This window comes from Cydia pomonella, chromosome 1 (genome assembly GCF_033807575.1).
Source record: "Cydia pomonella isolate Wapato2018A chromosome 1, ilCydPomo1, whole genome shotgun sequence".
Lineage (NCBI taxonomy): Eukaryota > Metazoa > Arthropoda > Insecta > Lepidoptera > Tortricidae > Cydia > Cydia pomonella.
This window is the reverse complement of record NC_084703.1, coordinates 43,183,920-43,204,279: the sequence shown is the minus strand read 5'-3', so window position 1 is coordinate 43,204,279 and position 20,360 is coordinate 43,183,920. Positions and strand designations below refer to the sequence as shown.

At 38.6% G+C, this 20,360-nt stretch overlaps 1 protein-coding gene across 1 annotated transcript; it reads left to right on the top strand.

Moving 5' to 3' along the window:
• The first annotated feature begins 10 nt into the window (after positions 1-10).
• LOC133524290 (kynurenine aminotransferase) lies at positions 11-17,635 on the top strand. Its single transcript, XM_061860214.1, has 9 exons — positions 11-271; positions 3,677-3,830; positions 7,981-8,107; positions 8,894-9,003; positions 9,676-9,916; positions 11,647-11,813; positions 14,984-15,170; positions 16,756-16,919; positions 17,464-17,635. Exons 1-9 carry the CDS (start codon positions 102-104, stop codon positions 17,524-17,526), a joined length of 1,383 nt encoding a protein of 460 aa, XP_061716198.1. The 5' UTR covers positions 11-101; the 3' UTR covers positions 17,527-17,635.
• Positions 17,636-20,360: the final 2,725 nt, after the last annotated feature.

The following is a 20,360-nucleotide window of genomic DNA, read 5'->3' as shown; positions in this document are numbered from 1 at the left end:
ATTTATTGATAATTACTTGGTCCTTATCTAGTGGGCAGGCAAATAGAAAAGAGATAATGGTTATAATGGTAAAACAAATAGCTATTACAGTGTGCTAAATAATGTTACGCGGTAGTCACATCCTCACAGAAGGTATAAAGGTGCATTCTGCTCTCAGCCAAGCCAGTAATATTGCCGGTAGGACTAGTGCAGCTACGGTTGTTACGACCACCAACATGAACAACAAGTTCAAATTACCAGCACGCTATGGCGCCGGCGAAAAAAGTGTATGGTAAGTGCGAATTTATTAGAAAATAGTTACATAATGGTCGCTAAGCTTATTACCGATATTGATTACCTTTGATGTGTTCAAACAAAACATTTGTAAGTAAGTTTTATCTGAATATTTACATTATCATTGTATTACCCCGGCGATTATGGAAATTAGAATGACCTATTATAGAATATCAATCAGTAGGAGGTACTCATAATCACTTAATATTACTTGTTGTTGTGAAGTTTTATGAGCAATCAACTCGAACTTGACAAAGCTATTTTTAAATATAGAAACTCAGAATGTCTATGGAATTCAAATTTGTTAACTTCACTCTTCGTCCAACTGTCTAAAGAAAAAGTGATGTAATAATATACTTGTGTAAAAATAATAAATAATGTTGTGGTAATCAAGAAGTGCCTTTCAATCATTTTACTAAAGCTCCAGAGACCTCCTGTAATTGTTAATTTACATGGTATTGAAATTGATTCAGTCTACATTCAAAGTCCGACAACCTGTCTGGCCTAGTGGGTAGTGACCCTGCCTATGAAGCCGATTGTCCCAGGTTCAAATCCTGGTAAGGCCATCTATTCGTGTGATGAGCATGGATATTTGTTTCAGAGTCATGGGTGATTTCTTTGTATTTAAGTATTTATAAATATTTATATATTATTGTATATATTGTTGTCTAAATACCCTCAACACAGGCCTTATTGAGCTTACTGTGGGACATAGTCAATTTGTGTAATAATGTCCTATAATATTTATTTATTTGTTTAAAGTGTAAAAAGGTAATACAAACTGTGTACACAGTAAAATATGTTAGTATATTATATTAGTAAGCATAAGAATTAAAAATGTACACAACTCATTCAATGTAAATGAATTAGTCTTGCAACATATTAAGGTTCTGTAGCTTCAGAGAGTGGAGTTTAGAAAAAATCATACTGCTTTTTAGATCACAATATGGTTTCCAAAAATTTAACTAGCAATCTTCAGGATATTCTCTAGTGAAGTCATCAATTCAAATCCTTATTTTTTGACTTGAGCTACAAAGAAAAAAATCATGAACTCAGTAGGTCTAAAAAGCACTTTATAAATTTGTATCAATTAATGCTCAAAAGCTAATAATATGAATATTGCTTCTAAATTAAATTTTTGACAGGAACTCATCAATGACTATTGTTTTAAAGTAAATTAAATATCCATCTATTTCAGGCCCATCTTTTCCGTTTATTTTTTTTGTTAATGCTTACAACAAATGAAAATTGAATAAACCGGCCAAGTGCGAGTTGGACTCGCGCACGAAGGGTTCCGTACCATAATCTAAAAATCACTTTTTTGTATGGGAGCCCACTTAAATTTTTAATTGTATTCTGTTTTTAGTATATGTTGTTATAGCGGCAACAGAAATACATCATCTGTAAAAATTTCAAATGGCTAACTATCACGGCTCATGAGGCACAAAAAACATGCCTGGTGACAGACGGACAGATGGCCAGAAGAACAGCGGAGTCTCAGTAACAGTAATAAAAACATGGTATTTGTGGTCCCAGCACACCACCAATATCAATGCTCACGCTTATGCAGCTTACGCTTACTATATCGAATGAAATTTCCTTGCAAACCTCATTTGTGTGATGTGGCTTGAACTGGCTTGGAAACTGAGTGCATTATATTTGCTACCAACTCTTTTTTCTGACGTCTTTTACATCCTTACTCATATTATAAATTATGTATGCTGTGTAATATGTAACTCTGTCTGTTTGTTATCTCTTCACAATTAATTCCTCAACCAAGGTAGTTTGAGTCCCAGAAAAGGATAGTTTTTTAGGGTTCCGTACCCAAAGAGTAAAACAGGACCCTATTACAAAGACTCCGCTATCCATCTGTCTGTCTGTCACCAGGCTGTATCTAATGAACCGTGATGACTAGACAGTTAAAATTTTCACAGATGACGTATTTCTGTTGCTGCTACACTAAAAAGTACGGAACCCTCGGTGGGCGAGTCCGACTCGCACTTGTCCGATTTTATTACATAAATCTTCACAAAAAGCGATATTGAATTTATGTATCACATGTGTATCATGAGCATATTTAGGCTTATCTCAGCAGCTATTAATGTTACAAGTATTTAAAGCTCTTAAACTGAAATGATGTTGAAACTAACCAATTAAAATATGCAAATTTTTACCCATTTAGAATCTTTGAAAATATGAAAAACAGTCTTGAAGAGAGAATTAAATAGTTTATTCGCTATGTGCACGACTCACGCAACCTAGCGTCCGCAAGTCTCAGGGCAAACGATAATTCACTACATCTTATAAAACTACTCCAAAACTAAAAAGTACTGAACGGATTTTCATACGACTTTCATATATCAATAGAGTGATTCTTGAGGAAGGTTTGGGTATATAATATAACTTATTAAGGTTTTGTGTAAAATGGTTGAAACGATGTTGTCGGAATAAATCACGCTGGCTAGGAGCTTTAATTGAAAACGTTGCATAATCCGTTTGAGCTATAACAACACAATGTATGGTGGGGTGGTCTGTCTTTCACGGGTCTACAAAAAAGTTCGCGATGTTGAATGTCTATCTTTTAAGTAAATGTTATTATACCCATTCTGAACTTCTAGAAAAAGATCACATAATATGTGGCATTTGCAAAGCTATTTATACGGATACAGTATTAATAATTATCAAATGAAATACGTTAGTTATATTAAGCATTTCGTACAGATTATAATGGTCCCTTACACCATACAATTTAAATGAATATTTCAGGAGTAAATTAATGTTTCAATTCGAGCCATATAACTTGTACGAAATGTTAAAGACGGTATCCGCAGTTAGTTCTAATTTTTACCACCTTATGCGCTGGGATCGCTTTACTTACCCCCACCATGCACTTCGCACGTAGCCAATATTCTTACATTACTTAACAATACAAGAAATGAACTTGACTCAAACTCCTGGTGCCTAACTTGTCATGTCTTGATGACATATTTATTATGAATGCATTTTAACTTAGTGCATATTATTACTGGCACCTCATCATATACAGCTTAAAGAGCTCTGGCAACCTTATTCACCGGCAGGAACACAACTCTATTGGTCCAAGATCCCAGAGCCGCCAGACCTTACTTATTTCGTCATGAATAAAATGTATGAGATAATGTAGTATTAGTATGTACTTTTTTGTCTTCATACTTGAAATATTGTGTTTTTTTTTGTGTTTATTACTATTATTTTATGGAGAGTTCACTAGTCATTTGTGTTTTCTATGTATCTAAGTATGTTTTTATTTCTTTAAGTTACCATTGTCTTGTATCTATAGTACAAGCTTTGCTTAGTTGGTATCTATTTAGATTCTGTGTAAGGTTGTCTCGAAATAACAGAAAAAACATGTTTTACGTTGCAGGGTTGAGTACATTGAGCTGGTAGCCAAGTACAAGCCTGCTGTGAACCTGGGGCAGGGCTTTCCGGACTATCACGCCCCCAAACATGTGACACAGGCGTTGGCTGAGATCACGACTGGCGACAACCCACTCCTCAACCAGTATACGAGGGGATTTGTGAGTGGCTTACATTATTCTTAACCATAATAATGCTGGAGTTGCAGGTGTCCATAGGCTATGGTAACCGCTTACCACCAGACGGGGCGTATGCTTGTTTGCCATCGACTTAGTATAAAAAACATATTTACAAAAAAAATAGGTGAACCAAGTACAAGCCTGCTGTGAACCTGGGGCAGGGATAGTGTTGTGTCGTCAGTAAATGACCATTACCAGTAATCTCCCATTTGGGAATATTTCCAGTAAATTCCCATTGTTCATATACAATACCTGTGGATTCATTACTGTTCTTACGTTATACTTAGTTAATTTAATTGGAAACATGTAGAAATGGCTTAATTATGTTTACTTCTTCTTCACTCGTAACATGAGCTGTCTTTCACTCAATTTTTTTAGCGGAAAGTTGCGATACAATTTAGTTTTACGCTGTACCTCGTACTGACAGCACGCGATTCGTACGATGCAAAATGTGTATGTGGCTAGATTATACATTTTATAAATATAATATACATAAACGTAAGCTTGCATGTGATGAATATGCGGCCTGCTTATCAGTAACTGTATTTGTGACAATGAAGCCAAAGAGCAAAGTTTTGGCTCATTTCACAGAAAACAACTGTAAACATTAAAACACACATATTTTTTACAAAACCGTTTATAGCTATTAAAATTCCGCAAAATTTGATAGCCATATATTAAAACGCAAATCAATTCCAACGGACATCAACGATGAATTCAGACAAGGCACTGTCACTGTCACTGACTGTTGTTTAAACCAAATTATAAAACAAATAAATGTTACTTGATTATGTTTATAGTTTTGTTTTAATGAATAATTTTATTCACGCGGTGAAGGCTAATGCGGCAGTGTGGTGAAGTGGGGGCGGCCTTTTTTTTTAACTAACGATAACTCCTAAGATATTCCTTTAAATTGTATGGTGTAAAGACCCATTATAATCTGTATGAAATGCTCAATGTAACTAACTTTGATTTAATTTGATAATTATTAATACTGTATCCGTGTAAATAATTTTGCAAATATCAATATATAATGATATGTGATTCTATTTTATAAGTTAAGAATGGGTATAGAACGTAATACTTAAAAGTTAAACATAGCGGACTCTTTTGTAGACCAATGAAAGACAGACAATCCCACCGTACATTGTGTAGTTATATATCTCAAAAGGATTGGGCAGCGTTTTCGATTAAGGCTCCTAGCCGGCGTGATTTTTCCGACTTCATTAGCAAACATAGTCAGTCATATTTCAACCCTTCAAACCTTAACTAAATATACTCCTAAACCTTTCTCAAAAATTAATCTATTCACAAATGAAAACCGCATCTAAATCCGTTCAGTAGTTTTTGAGCTTATCGCGAACATAGATGCAGCGGGCGACTTTGTTTTATAATGTGTAGGATTCTGAAATTTAATGAGTACCTGGTTTTGAGTATGCCCAATTGCCCAGTCAATGGGAATACTTCTAAGTAAGATTGGGAAAATACCGAGTAACATTGGGAATATTCCCAGTAGTATTGGGCATTTACTTAGAAGTAAACCTATGTCGATTTTTGGCGCTTTGTATGGATGCATTAGTCCACACGTAATGGTTTAATGTAAACAGACATATGTTTACATGTAAGTACTAAACTTGAATATTTCCGTATATTACCGATTCTTGGGAATATTACCGGGAACGCTACTAGGAATATTCCCACCTCGGAAAAATTTCCGGTAACGCCAACTAGGCAGGGCTTCTCGGACTACCACGCTCCCAAGCATGTCACACATGCGTAGGCTCAGATCACCCACTGCTCAACTTCTTCTTCAACCTAAAGTTTTCCCGGCCTAGCGCCAGGGTCCGCTTTCCTACTTAATCTTCTCCACTTTGCCCGGTCTTCGGCATCCTCAGGTGTGAGATTGTTCTCACCCACTGCTCAACTAAAGTGGAAAATAGGGCAGGGACTTTTAGCGGTATTTTGTTGTTCATACACGTAGATAACCTCACATTGTTCTCACCATGACAGTGTTGACGAATATTCCTGACAACACCTTAAATATTTCGCTCAATTGGAATAGGATCAACCTCGAAATCTCTGGAACAGGCCTGAAATTTGGTATGTATATAAATTAAAGGCCCCTTTTTCATGCCCACACCATTTGAATTTGACATTTGGGGATCTCGAGGAATCGCAGCCATCTAGAAAAATATGTACCATCCTGGAGAAAGTCGCTTTTTACGCTAAATCTACGTTCTTTATGAAAATATGGTGTACTTATACACAAAAAAATCCTAGATAATTTTGCGGAAAAAAATACATCTTGTTATAGAAAACACCTACTGAACCCAGATTTAGCGCTTATACCCCTTCAGGGGATAGTCTCTAAATAGGAAACTTGTAGGAATATGAATTCCACTTTTAAGTATACATTTGTACATGATCAAAAAGAAGCCGAAAAACCCTCGCGTGATTTGTGCACAAGCCCTGCCTTCTTAACTCAGTCGGATTATCATAAGTGTAAATGAATGATAATATAATAAAGAAGCACGCGTGTGGATTATGAGCTAAGGTTCAATAAGTTCCAAGTTGGGAGCAAGCGTGATGAAATAGTACATTACGATACAAGTGCGAAAAATAGGAAATTCAAAACGAGTGGCGATAAATTAAAACACGACCGAAGGGAGTGTTTTAAATCGACACGAGTTGCGAATTACCTATTCGCACATGTATCGTACAACGTTTTACAGTACATATGGGCCTTTAAATCTTTGACACAGTAACGTAATATGCTAATTTGCGCACTAGTGCGGTAAAGTAGCACCATATGTACTGTAAAATACATTGTGAAATTAAATCTTATGGCAATGCATCATAGACTGAAACGTAAGTGATTTCTTCACTATCAATGTACATGGCGGTGACGTCACTTATCTTAAATGAACCGGATAAGGTCACACGAATGGTTAGGAATATTTATTTTCCTTTAAAGATAAAAGTTGCATGTGGCACGCTAATGATGTTGTAACAGGGCAAAAAATCTTATGGTACCTATTCCTGCACTAGTCGTGCACTTAAGAAAAAAAAAGCTGTAAGATGGAAGCAAGCCGCTTTGCATGGTGATAGTTTTTTTTTTCTGTTGGGAACTGCCATCAGTCGGTACCGACTATAATCAGTTTTGATGTATGTAGGAATTGACATTAGGGTTTTAGAGACCATCGTCAAAAGTACAAAACTCGACACGTACCTTGTCTACTAGACGCTTTAAAGCTGTCAAAAAGATATTGTAACTTTACTTATATTCTCACTCTTGATTTTTATATATGATAACTAACTACACCAACTAACTATTACCAACCATTTTGTAATAAGTAGCCTGACCAATTGGTGGGGCCTAACCATCCCCCAGACCCACAAAGTTACACACAGACACACATATAAACCTATCAAAAACTGCCAAATTCAGGACCCACCTCTTATAGTCGTATTAAAAAGGGGGCATGTATTATTGGTAGCACTAAGGTGCCCTAGTAGTTTCAGGTCCCACTCAATATTCGCTCGCGACCCACCAATGGGTTGCGACCCATAGTTTGGGACCTAAGTAATAGAGTAAATTAAAAGATTTTATTTTGATCATATTATAGAGAGGTAACTTCGCACCGACATGAATAGCACAAAGTGAAGGAGAGAGGATAGACATTATTAGCCAGAAAACGAAGAAGAGAGGAGAGACATTACTAGCCACAAAACGAATGAGAGAGGAAATACATTATTAGCTAATAAACTAAGAAGAGAGGAGAGACATTATTAGCCACAAAACGAAGAAGAGAGGAGAGACATTTTTAGCCACAAAACGAAGGAGAGACATCATTAGCCACTAAATGAAGGAGAGAGGAGAGACATTATTAGCGACAAAACGAAGGGGAGAGGAGAGAGATTATTAGCCACAATATGAAGGACAGACGAGAGACATTATTAGCCTCAAAATGAAGGAGAGAGGGGAGACATTATTAGCCATAAAATGAAGGACAGAGGACAGACATTATTAGCCACAAAATGAAGGAGACACTACACAGACAGATTATTAGACACACTTTATCATTGTGAATGTGATGCAGAGCTTGGTCAGATTATTATTTTTTTGTTTCAGGGCCACCCCCGTCTGGTGCAAGCGATCTCCAAACTGTACTCGCCTCTAATAGGGAGGGAGATCGACCCCCTAAACGAGGTGCTGGTCAGCAGCGGAGCGTACGAGGCACTCTACTCTGCTATTTTGGGTGAGCCTACATCTCATCGTTGCTAGGCTATGTGTGTTTGTTGTTTCCTGTGGGAATCTCCATGACATTTTCGAACTTTTTGTTAATTTTCCACAATTTGCACATCTATAGGCCACGGTGTAGCTCGTGATTCTGCTTTTCACACTGTCATATTTTTTTTGTAAAGTAATTGAGTTTTCAGTAGGTTAAACTTGGCAGCTTAAGATATCATTCGTATTTTAATGATGAATCCTTTAATATACTTCTAACTTATACCCACAAAACGAAATGAGATTCTATCAAAAATGTTATATTTATTAAAAACAATAATTATTATATCACAGTTGTATGAAAGATCCTGCCTAGTACAAATACACTAATAGACTTGGATATACGTTAGATTTCACAACTTTTTGAGTTGTGAGACTTGCAATTTGAGGGCCGCACAAGTTACGCTCAGCTCCTAACACGCTCCACGCTGACGCCAGCCACACATTGGTTAAAATAAATGTATGACTTTCGTCGACAGCGTCAAACGTGCCTGTTGTGACTGAGTATTCATTCTTGACGAGATCTTTTTTCCTAACCTGATCGAGTGCCCTTTCTCCTAGCCCTACATTTCCACGACTCCCGATTTGTTGTTTCCTCCGGCCAGTTGTTCAGGAAGCTATCCAGGTCATCCCGCCATCTCCGTTTGGCCGTCCACGTCCCTCTACCGATATTCACTTGCTGGCTAAGCTAGCCCACCTCTCCGGATGCATGCGGTAGATGTCCCGGCCCAGTCAAATCATACTTACGTTTTTTTAGGGCATGTGGACGAAGGAGATGAGGTGATAGTCATCGAGCCCTTCTTCGACTGCTACGATTTCATGATCAAGATGGCCGGCGGCATCCCTAAATTCATACCCTTGAAACCTGTAAGTACCGTTTAATTTTCATAATTTTTTCTTGCCGTGTCCGGCATGGCGACTCCATCAGAAGTTCTTTTCCGGATTATCAAACGCTCTAATGTGACCCGTTCTATCAGAGAAGAGTCCTTATGCGTCACGTGCAATAAGGAGTTTATATCAGAATTCCTATTGGAATTACAGATGGAAAAGACTATTCCACTTGAGCATAAGGACCGTTCTGTGATGGAAAGCCACAAATATTATTCATCACACTATAAAGTTGCTGCCATTGTTGTGTATATAATAGGACATAAAATAATTTATGAACGTAAATAACCCTTTTATTTCCGAACATCAATTCAAATCATGTTAATCATGTTTTATACTCTGAAAGATTTTTAATAAGGAATATAAAGATTTACTTAGATCTTTGGAATTACTTACTTTCTGCGCTTATACCGAAAGTAACTGTTATTAAACTTATTAACAATCGACAAAAGAACGCCTGCAAATGTAAGGTACATTTGCATTTTAATACCATAATAAAAAAATATTGAGACAAATCAACCTAGTGGACCTACTAGACGACGTATAAAATAGATAAATACATATACTCGTATGGAATACATCCATGACTATAACTCGGGAACAAATATTCACCGTTTTCGGGAGCAACGAAAATCTTTTAAACAATTCCAGAAAAAATCCGGTGCCGCGACCTCCGCCGACTGGGTGCTCGACGAGGCCGAGCTGGCCGGCCTCTTCGGCCCCAAGACCAAGATGCTGATCCTCAACACGCCGCACAACCCGCTGGGCAAGGTGTTCTCCCGCGCCGAGCTGGAGCTCGTCGCCAACCTGTGCAAGAAGCACGACGTGCTGTGTCTGTCGGACGAGGTGTACGAGTGGATCGTGTATAAACCACACGAGCATATTAGGATCGGTGAGTTTGACTAGTTAGCGGTTATTGGTATCTGTATTCCCTGATAAATATGACCTCGGTCTCTTTAAAGCAAGAGTGAATAGGCTACTACTGAACCGGTGAGCTCCATCTTAGGCCCTGTCTTCACTTTCCATCAGGTGTGACTAGAGCCAATCGCCGATCAGTTTTTAATATAAAAAAAAAACATACTGATTAAAATTAAACAACTACCATCCGACTACTGAAAAATCACACTGTAATAAACAACAATAAAATTTTATCCAATCACCACCATGGTGGATTGGACCAATTTTAATTGGTCCAACCCACCGCAAAATTGACAAAATTAGTGGAGTATTCATTTTATTTAATCTTAGACGTTACATTGAAGAGTAACAGAAAATTGTGTTACTTAATTCCCACAGATTAACGAAACTATGATTTGTGAGTTGTCTGAATTGTCAGACTAAAACCCTCTATTTGATAAGAGCATGATAATAGTTGCAGCCTGCAGGGACTTTTTGGTCAACCAAAAAGGTCAAATATGTAATAAAATTTTATATATAGGAAATCTACATAATGTTTTTTTTACCATTCAGTCATAAAAAAGTATATATTGGCAGCTTCACTGCATTTCTTGTGCTAAATGCCACGAGAATCCTAACCCTAATTATCACGTAGAAGCAGCGCAGCGTTAATAGTAGTCAGCAATGTCTCCCAGTACGCCCGACCTTATAGTCTACAGGCGCCCGGTACGTTAAAATGCGATTGTAGTGCGATTTATGTAGGGAGCGTGCGAAGCGCGCTCTGAAGATCTTATGGTGCAAACAAGCGCCCAGCGCCCTACATGTAGCGTTTTAAATTCACCCGCCCTTATAGTCTGAAGGGCTTGCAGCGTGCAGCGCGTCCAGTATGTAAGAGCATGTAAAGCAGCCATATATTACGAGGGAAGTGATCCACCATACCACGTGATCGTCAATACATAAAGAGAAAACGTTTTTTCTATGTTTGACGCAATGAAAAATTAGGTTTATAGGTTTTCCTTTTTTTAATTTGCAATACAAAAAGTTTTTTTTTTTATAACAAGGGCCTATCAACCTCAGTACATTGTGTACTGAGACAGAATGAAATAGAATAACACGTTCGTACGTTTCCCTAAAAAAACGATGGGAAAGGATTATTCACTACCCCCCTTATTCATAAACGTCTACTAAAGTTGACAAGCTGCTAAGAATCGTTTGTCCCTTTCCGACATATTGGTATTATGTACATCTGTACCCTGTATGTCCTTGGACCCGGGTATGTCCTTAAACTTGGACCCGGGTATGTCCTTAAACTACGTCCACAAGAGAGGTATGGGCATTGTGAATGTCATCTCGCTCTGTGTGGTAGGGCACAACACAGCGGATGTCATTCCAGATCTAGAGCAGAGCCCAACTGGGGAAGTACCTCCACCTTACAGAAAATCGCAGCCAAATAACACTAGACCCTACTCATAGTGTTGTGTTCCTGCCGGTGAGTAAGGTTGCCAGAGCTCAACGAGGGTGGGAGGGGGTTAGGGTCAGCAACGCGCATGTAACTCCTCTGGAGTTGCAGGCGTACATAGGCTACGGATACTGCTTACCATCAGGCAGGCCGTATGCTTGTTTGCCACCGACGTAGTATAAAAACATTAGGTGCAAACAGTAGAGAGCCTCGCCGAGCATAGATGCATTTGCAAATTATTATTATATCTGTTTGTGTGTGTACAGCGACCCTGCCCGATATGTGGGAGCGCACGATTACCGTGGGCTCGGCGGGCAAGACGTTCTCGGTGACGGGCTGGAAGATCGGCTGGGCATACGGGCCCGCGCCGCTTATGCGCAACTTGCAGGTCGTGCACCAGAACTGCGTGTACACGTGCTGCACGCCTGTACAGGTACACGGTTACACCTTACAATCCCAGGCATTATACAGGGCAAATACGAAGTAGGTATACATTTACCCCTTTATTCATAAACGTGTACTAAAATTACGATGCCGCTAATCATCGTTTGTCCCTTTCCATCATACCAATACGTCGGAAAGGAACAAACGATGCTTAGCGGCATCGTAACTTTAGTACACGTTTATGAATAAGGGGGTTTGTTTTTAAATTTTAACTATATTCAGTTCAAAGATTATTTATATTAGGAACACAGAGCTTCGCTCTAAAACCCGCCAGGCTAAAATGGGACTGGGCTGGTCATGTCTGCCGGATGAATGATGACAGATGAGCCAAAATAGCCACTAGCTGGCATCTCCAGAGTAGTCGTGGCAGAGGCAGACTGAAAAAGATGGCGGAACGACTTGGATGCGTTTCAGCAGGATTGGCGGGATCTTGCTCAGCACAGGGAGGATTGGAAAGCGCTCTCGCCTTTGCCCAGCAGTGGGACACAAATAGGCTAATAAAATAACTATATTCAGTTTAAAGATGATTAATTATTCACTAGACTTAAATCGACCGGGATATAAAATGTGATTACCTTTTATATTGTGTTTGAGCTCCCGATATTTCGACGCAGTTACATGCATCTTGTTCACGGGTAACTGGAGATACCGGGTGGGTGTCAAAGTTGTGTAGACCGCGCTCGGTCTACCCTCATTCGTGCGCGTCGGCTGCGTTCGCTTTCAACGTCACCACTGATCGCGTCCACACTTGTTGTTGTCTGTTGTTGGTTTATATCCCGGTCTATTTAAGTCTAGTGAAACTAACCGTGAATCATTCAAAACTGTTATTAAGTATTATGTTAAAATGTACTATTTATATATTACTATAGAGAACGGGAAACGAAGGGTTGCAGGCAAAGTAGATATAGACGGCCGAGCGTACCGAGGTTCGGATATGGATACGCGGCCGGCAACCCCGTTTCTCGCCGAAATTTATATAGTGTTTTTCTCAAACTTGCAATGAAATAATAGTAAAAATAGGATGATGATGATTGTTTCATGTCCTAATGTGATTTCAGTGCGTGGGGTATTGAAGGGGAACAAAAATTTTGAGAAACGGGGTTGCCGGCCGCGTCCCTATTCTACCTCGCTACGCTCGGTCGTCTATATCTACTCGGGCTGCAACCCTTCGTTTCCTGGCCTCTATAGTGATTTAGCAAAGAGAATTTGACATACAAAACTTTGTAACCACAGTGAGTTTCGACACATGATCAAAACTTTTAGAACGCCATTTGACTTTGATCCTTATTCTTTCACTGATACGTGTTAAATTTGGTAAATATCAAAAAGTGGCGCCATCTAATAGATCAAAGTCGTCTTCTTCATGACATGCTATTTCTCCACAAAGTTATCCACTCCAAAATTGAGTCCCCCACTATACTGTCCCTTGTTACATTTAATACCCCCCAGTTCAGGTCCCGAGCTTCAAAGACTTTTGCTCTACAAGTGTATAGAAATAATACTTCATTTTACAACCCTATTGTAAGACTGTGCCGTCAGTACAACGACCTGGGGGCCTACCGCGAAAACCGAAATTCGCAAATTGCGGGGATCTTTCTCTTTTACTCTCACTAAGACGTAATTAGAGTGACAGAGAAAAATGCCCGCAATTGACGAATTACGATTTTCCCGGTAGTCGCCCTGGTATCTAAGCATAGTCATATTGATATTTTTAACTCGAAATTTGCCATCTTTCGGAAACAAGTTATGGAAATTCTTTGCCATCAATAACCACTACGTTAGGTTTGTATTAATCTTACATGTGTGTTTCAATCTCCCTTTGTCCTTTGCTTTACTTTCTTTATGCAAATTGTTTTGTGGCTAAAAATTGTTTTATTGTGTAATTAAGTGTAGTTAGTATAGTTGTAGTTTTCGCTCTTTAATGTGTATTACATGCTGCGCATACATGCTTTCGATGGCATTCCCAACCAAAACCTCAACTTAAAATAATTAATGTAGTAAATGTTATCTGCTTTGTGTGCCTAATAAATAAAATAAAATAAAGGCTAAAGGTATGGCAGTATCGTTTCGAGCGATGGCGCCTTCGAGCAACACAGGGAACAGAGACGGCATTCATACTATTTCCCCTACTGCCAAAGCATTGGCACAACTGTGCCTATGGCGGTGCATGTTGTGACTCGTCCGTACACAAAAAGAGATCGAGGTGTGCAAGATTTGTCTTTGACGTGTGTCATTTTCTATGTATTTGTGTCGTCATTACAGATTGGATTTTGTATGTAGTGAGTGAGAAGTGCGACTGTGTGCACGTTTCCCCGCAAAAAATGGCAGAAAGATTTGTACGGTAAGATATCGCTTAGGCTCCTCCCTTCCGACATGTCGGAAGCCGGTGTTGCTCGAAGGATGGCGCCATAACCAGTGATCGGAACTATGGGAGTAAAACTTTAACAAAACTTATCAAGCGGACGTAAAAAGAGTGCTTATAGCCTCAAAGAGTGCTTAGCCTTAGCAGTAATAAAAAATAAATTAATTAGACACTTCATGGGTGACAATAATTCTGGCGCAGGACAAGGCTCGGTGCATTATTGAATATGTACTTACAGGATTCAACTACTTTTTCTTTTTTTATAATTTATTTTTGTAAAAATGAATCATATATATATATATATATAGATCTGTTCTTATGCTGTAGGAACTTGTATGTGTAAATTAAGATGGGCAAAAACTTTTTATAATTTATTGTATTTCTATAAGTGAGAACCTGTAATTGGCTCTGTAATTCTATTGGAAGTTCTAGATATATATAGCGCTGTTGGTTTTCCATATACTAAAATAAAATAAAATAAAAATATTCGAATATCTATGAATGTAAATATTTTTATGGCTGTAAGTACTATACTATTCCTATCCCTATGGACATGAATATTTTTAGGGCTGTATGCACTATTTTATGTCCGCTTAACAAGTTTTGTTAAAGTTTTACTCCCATAGCTCCGATCACTGGCCATAACCTTTAGCTTCTGCCCGGTAAGATGGAGCCACTTCTTGATATTTAACAAATTGAACACATATCAGTGAAATAAGGATCAAAGTCAAATGGGGTTCTAAAAGTTTTAATTATGTGTCGAAAGATGGCAGTAACTTCTCTTTGGCTTGACACAGGAAGCCGTGGCCCGCTCGCTGGAGTTAGAGCTGGCGCGCTACAACTCCCCCGACTGCTACTTCTTCTCGCTGGCCCGCGAACTGCTGGCCAAGAGGGACGGGCTGGTGGGCGCGCTGCGGACCAACGGGTTCCAGCCCACCGTGCCCGATGGCGGGTACTTCGTGGTCGCCGACTGGACGGGTTTAGGTACGCTCACGTCTGAAAATATCGATACGAAAAATGTGCCATAAATACACACCTTAATATATGGGCAATAAAGTCGTGTATACATATTTTTGGCACTTTTTTCGTAGAGATATTTTCAGACGTGACCGTACACTCACATCTTTTGACTTTGTGACGATACGATAATAGCGCTTTCTCTGCTATTCTTATTGATGCTTATACACCGTGGTTTTTTTTCTTTAATTTCTAGGGTGCATTCCTGTTCCTGAACTTAAATTAAGCAACTTTCCCAAAGACGTAATTAGCTCTTTTGGAGATAATCGTTTTTTTTTATAAGGCCCCTACGAGCGTGTACACTTGCCTTATTAGGGCCTGTTTACATATTGATTAGTGTTAAATACGAGTTAATACATTTGCTACTAAACGTAAGTACTTACTATCTAAGAGGATCGATGTTCGAAATGACATTGATATGTCACAGTTTTCAATTGTTTGGCTGTAGTTAAATGTAATACCCGTGTTACGAGTACAAGAACGCTATTTAATGACTTCTTATAACAAAAAAAAAAAACATTTTTTATTTATTTAACTATACCATTAAGTTTCTTTCAACGTACTTACCCATACCCCGAAGTTAACAGAATTCAATAAAAATCACGCTGTATAAAGTTGTTTTATAAGATAGTCGTAGCGTTGAACGCATGCGATCACGGAATGTAGGGAAAATGACAATGCGCTTACCGCTGCATTTTCCGCGTAAAACAATATAAAGTAAGGTAGGGCAAGACACCGGGACAAGGCAAACACTTGTATGGAATCCTCATATATATTGTTTGTTTTCCCCCAAGCAAAATAAACAATGTTCGTCTTACCTTACCTGACGGTCATTAAGTAATCTGATTTAAAATGCGTGTGCGGAAAACGCGTTTGACGCTGCATTTATCACATAATACAACCGCGCGTTTAAGGCTCCTCCTCCCGCAAAATACCGTAAAACTGAGTTACTCTGAAACATTTTTTACATTAAATATGACATTTTCTAAGCAGAAATAAATTATATCACAATTTACAAGATATGAGAAATGATACGGTTTACCTGAAAATCTATTTTAATATAAGTAAGTGAAGATGAAAAATCTTGAAGTCACCCCTATTTTGTTTCAGTTGTATCCTTATTACTACTGTAACTTTTTTCGAAAATATATAAAACTTTTAAATTTTTCTCACAAAACACTATAAAATGATTTGGTTTTCTTTCTTTACTGCAAATTCATAAAACTGTGCCTCAATTCCTACAAAAATAACCCTCAATCCTGCCTAGTTAAGTCTATAGTCAGTGCGGGGCAAGTCGTGTTGCTAGACGGACCTGTGCTGCGTTGCGCTCGCGAGCAAGCGAAATTCTATTTCGAACGCATGGTTCTGCGCGCTCGATCTTTTGCAGCGGGTGGTGCGGTGAGGGGTATAAGCTCCGCCCACACGCGCGAGGCCGTTGGCGTCGAGTGTAGTCTTAAGACCATTTGTTTGCTATAAAGCTATAACCTTGTCATACCTAATGAGTACTTGCTTTAATTTTTGCGCGATGCTAACCCAAGGAACCTTTCAACAGCCGACAAGATCGACCTGTCATCTGAACCGGACAAGTACAAGGACTACCGGTTCACGAAGAAATTCACCAAGGAGGCAGGCGTGCTGGCCATCCCCCCCAGCGCCTTCTACTCCGAGGCACACAAGAATCTAGGAGAAAACTACGCGAGGTTCTGCTTTATAAAGGTAAAACACTAGGTACTACATATATAAGGACCAAGGCCCGTGCATTACATGCCGTTGACGGAAAAATGACGTCACGCTACATAGAATATGATTCCAATTAGTTTTTTCGCAATAATTTATCATTTGTCAACCTCTTTAGTTAACTAACTGATATAGATATTTTAGATACTTGACAATCAGTACAGAAACGTCTAACTTTCATCTTACCGTCACGCAACAAAATAATAGATTGTTAGTTTATTAAATGATACATATTTTTGATTTTTAGCAGTATTTTTTACGCGTCAATATGTTGGCTATATTTGTAGTGTTATAAAAAAACTGCCTGTATGTGAAATTACGTCATTTTTACGTCAACGGCATGAAATGTACGGGCCCTGTAAGGACGAATTGGACATTCAACTTTTAAAGCGTAAAACGTTAGTTCATTTTACAGGTGTCGATGAAATAACAAAAATACTCCAAATTTTCTCTTTAATGTCCCATGATTGGTGCCGTTAACATACCCAAATAAAATACACTTATTCAAAATCTTTGTTCACAGAAAGACGAGAATCTCGCCTTGACGGAAAAACTTCTGAAGGAGTGGAATGCGAAGAAAAAGTAAAATGGGGTTGTGATAATTTGAAATGAATGTATAATAAACTCACTTTGATATATTTTTATACACTTGTAGCCAAGAACTATTTGTTGTTATATATGCACATAAAACGTTATCCTGGTTGTTTTAATACTGTCGCGAACGTATTGCGAACCAGCTAATATTTGCCAACGTCATGGAGTAGATGGCGCTAGTAGTCACGTTTAACTTAAGTAACCGCTTCTAGGTTATTGGGATTTTTTGAGGGAAGTTGAGAGGGTAGATGAGAACGACAGTAGGAAAAAGGAGGTTGTGTGCGAACAGATCGACGCGGCAGTGATACTTGCTTTTAGATCTAGTCAAGAACGTTCTTATGGTGTTATTAGAATAATGATATGTCTCTGGTATATTGTGACCAACGTTATCAGTACTCAGAGTGAACAGTGATCCAGTGAGGCTAATATGAACTTAAGGTAAACTTTGTGTGAGGAATGGGGTCGCTATAAGGGGAGGTTTGGAGGCGACTATTAAGCTCAAGAAACCAGGTGGATAATCATGTGATACTCATGTTATATGTAGGTAATAAAGTCGGACACCAGCACAACTCATATCGTCATCTCACTAACATCCAGGCCTCGTATAGGTATGTAGTACATTTACATTATATCGCTTTCCAGTATCCGTAAAACCATTAGCTCATTCGATAGGTTAATAAGTATGGTGAGCTTGACGACAAATACATAACCTCTAAACAAAGATTCGTTGATTGAATAAGATATATTGTCTAAATAAAATGCGCTCCCATATTGGAGTTGTGTGCCGAGTAAAGGGAATTTGAAATAGAAGTGGATTGTAAAGAAAACTGTGTAGCCACAGTAAATTTACCGCCATCGTTAAAACTTAGAAAGCCATTTGACTTTGATTATTATTCTTTCACTGATATGTGTTACATTTGTTAAATATCAAAAAGTGGCGCCATCTAGTAGATCAACGGCCGAAGGTATGGCGGCATCGTTTCAAGCGATGGCGCCACAACCTTTAGCCGATGCCCGGTAGGATGTCGCCACTTTTTGATATTTAACAAATTTAACACATATCAATGAAAGAATAAGGATCAAAGTCAAATGGCGATTTAAAAGTTTCAATCATGTGTCCAAAGATGGCAGTAAATTTACTGTTGCTACAAAGTTTTCTTTGAAAATCCACCTCTATTTAAAATTCTCTTTTATTTTGAGAGACCGGCTAAAACTAGAAAATAGAGCTATACTCAGCAGTGGGACACAGTTGAATCTTAGGGCCACACTAGGGCACACACTGCTCTACGCAACGCTGCCGCAACTCCGCAGTGACGCTTTCCATGGCGCTGAATAGACGCTGACGCTCAAAAGATGCTAGTGTGGAGTGCCCTTTAAACCATTTATGTCATAAACACAAACATCACTTAAACACCAAGCTCCCGGGCGCAAGCGAGCTAATGTGTGAAGGATACTTTGACAGCGTCCGCCATAACACCTATAGTTGTCTTTGGCGCTGTGGGCACGACTAGAAACGACGCCTTTAGGTTTTCTTGGGGTTCAAAAGGTTAATAAATAATAAAGGGTGTAGCAGGATAGCCTAGGAAAAATTGCCCCCAGCGATTTTGGGCCGAAACTGTAATCAAACGATGCCTTTTGGGGAGGTTATACTCTGCACAAAGTTTCATCCCTCTGTTACCCCCTGGGGGTGAAAAACACCCGATTAACCCCAAAACTGTTTTAATTATTTTTTCCTAAACTATGAAAGTGACGAATTTCAAATTTCGTACAAATATTAAAAAGACTAAAAGCTATGTGCTAAAAAAATATTAACCCCCTAACCATTGAAATTCTTGTAAAAAAAACAAAAATAAAAAAAGAATCAACCTGTATATCAAGTTTGGCTCATGGTACCACACCATTTTTTTTTTCAAAAATGAACCAGTTTATATTCTACATGATACAAAAGTTTCATGGACCTACTCCAGAAGGAACATTGCGAAATTAATATGTATTGGCTCTTTGGTGCGTACTATTCATTGAACTCCCACTAAGAGCCTTGCATTATTAATAAACAATGGCTTGCGATCGGACCGCTGGCGCTGCTCGTGCCCGATTTGAAAAAGGTTTCCGTAGTCAACTAGGAACCCTTATAGTTTCGCCATGTCCGCCTGCCTGTCTGTCTGTCTGTCTGTCCGAGGCTTTGCTCCGTGATCGTTAGTGCTAGAATGCTGAAATTTGGCATGGATATATAAACCAATAAAGCCGACAAAGTCGTACAATAAAATCTAAAGATTTAATTTTTTTGAGGGTACCTCCCCTACACGTAAAGTGGTGGTGAATTTTTGTTTTTTGCTTCAATCCTACAGTGTGGGGTATCGTTGGAAAGGTCTTTCAAAACTAATAGGGGTTTTCAAGAAACATTTTTTGATAAAGTGAATATATTCGGAGATAATCGCTCCGAAAGAAAAAAAAATGTGTCCCCCCCCCCTCTAACTTTTAAACCATAAGTCCAAAAAATATGAAAAAAATCGTGGAAGTAGAGCTTAAGAAAGACATTAAATGAAAACTATAGCGGACATGATCAGTTTAGCTGTTTTTGAGTTATCGCAAAAAGTTTTCCCTTCATAGTAAAAAGGCTTACTTTAATTAGGTACTGATTATGCAAATTTGCCTATTTGTTTAACTCACGTGAAATGTACCGTTTCATCCCTTGGTTAACAATTTACTATACTTTAAGCTCCAGTTTAGCTTATTGTGACGGAAGAGTAACTACGGAACCCTACACTGAGCGTGGCCCGACATGCTCTTGGCCGGTTTTTTAAAATTATTTTGTTTTCGGGTCCG

Coding starts and splice junctions, on each gene's coding strand:
- LOC133524290 (XM_061860214.1), top strand. CDS start 102: ATGTTACGCGGTAGTCACATCCTCACAGAAGGTATAAAGGTGCATTCT. Junction 8,108..8,893: donor ACTCTACTCTGCTATTTTGG/GTGAGCCTACAT, acceptor ACGTTTTTTTAG/GGCATGTGGACGAAGGAGAT. Junction 16,920..17,463: donor CGAGGTTCTGCTTTATAAAG/GTAAAACACTAG, acceptor CTTTGTTCACAG/AAAGACGAGAATCTCGCCTT.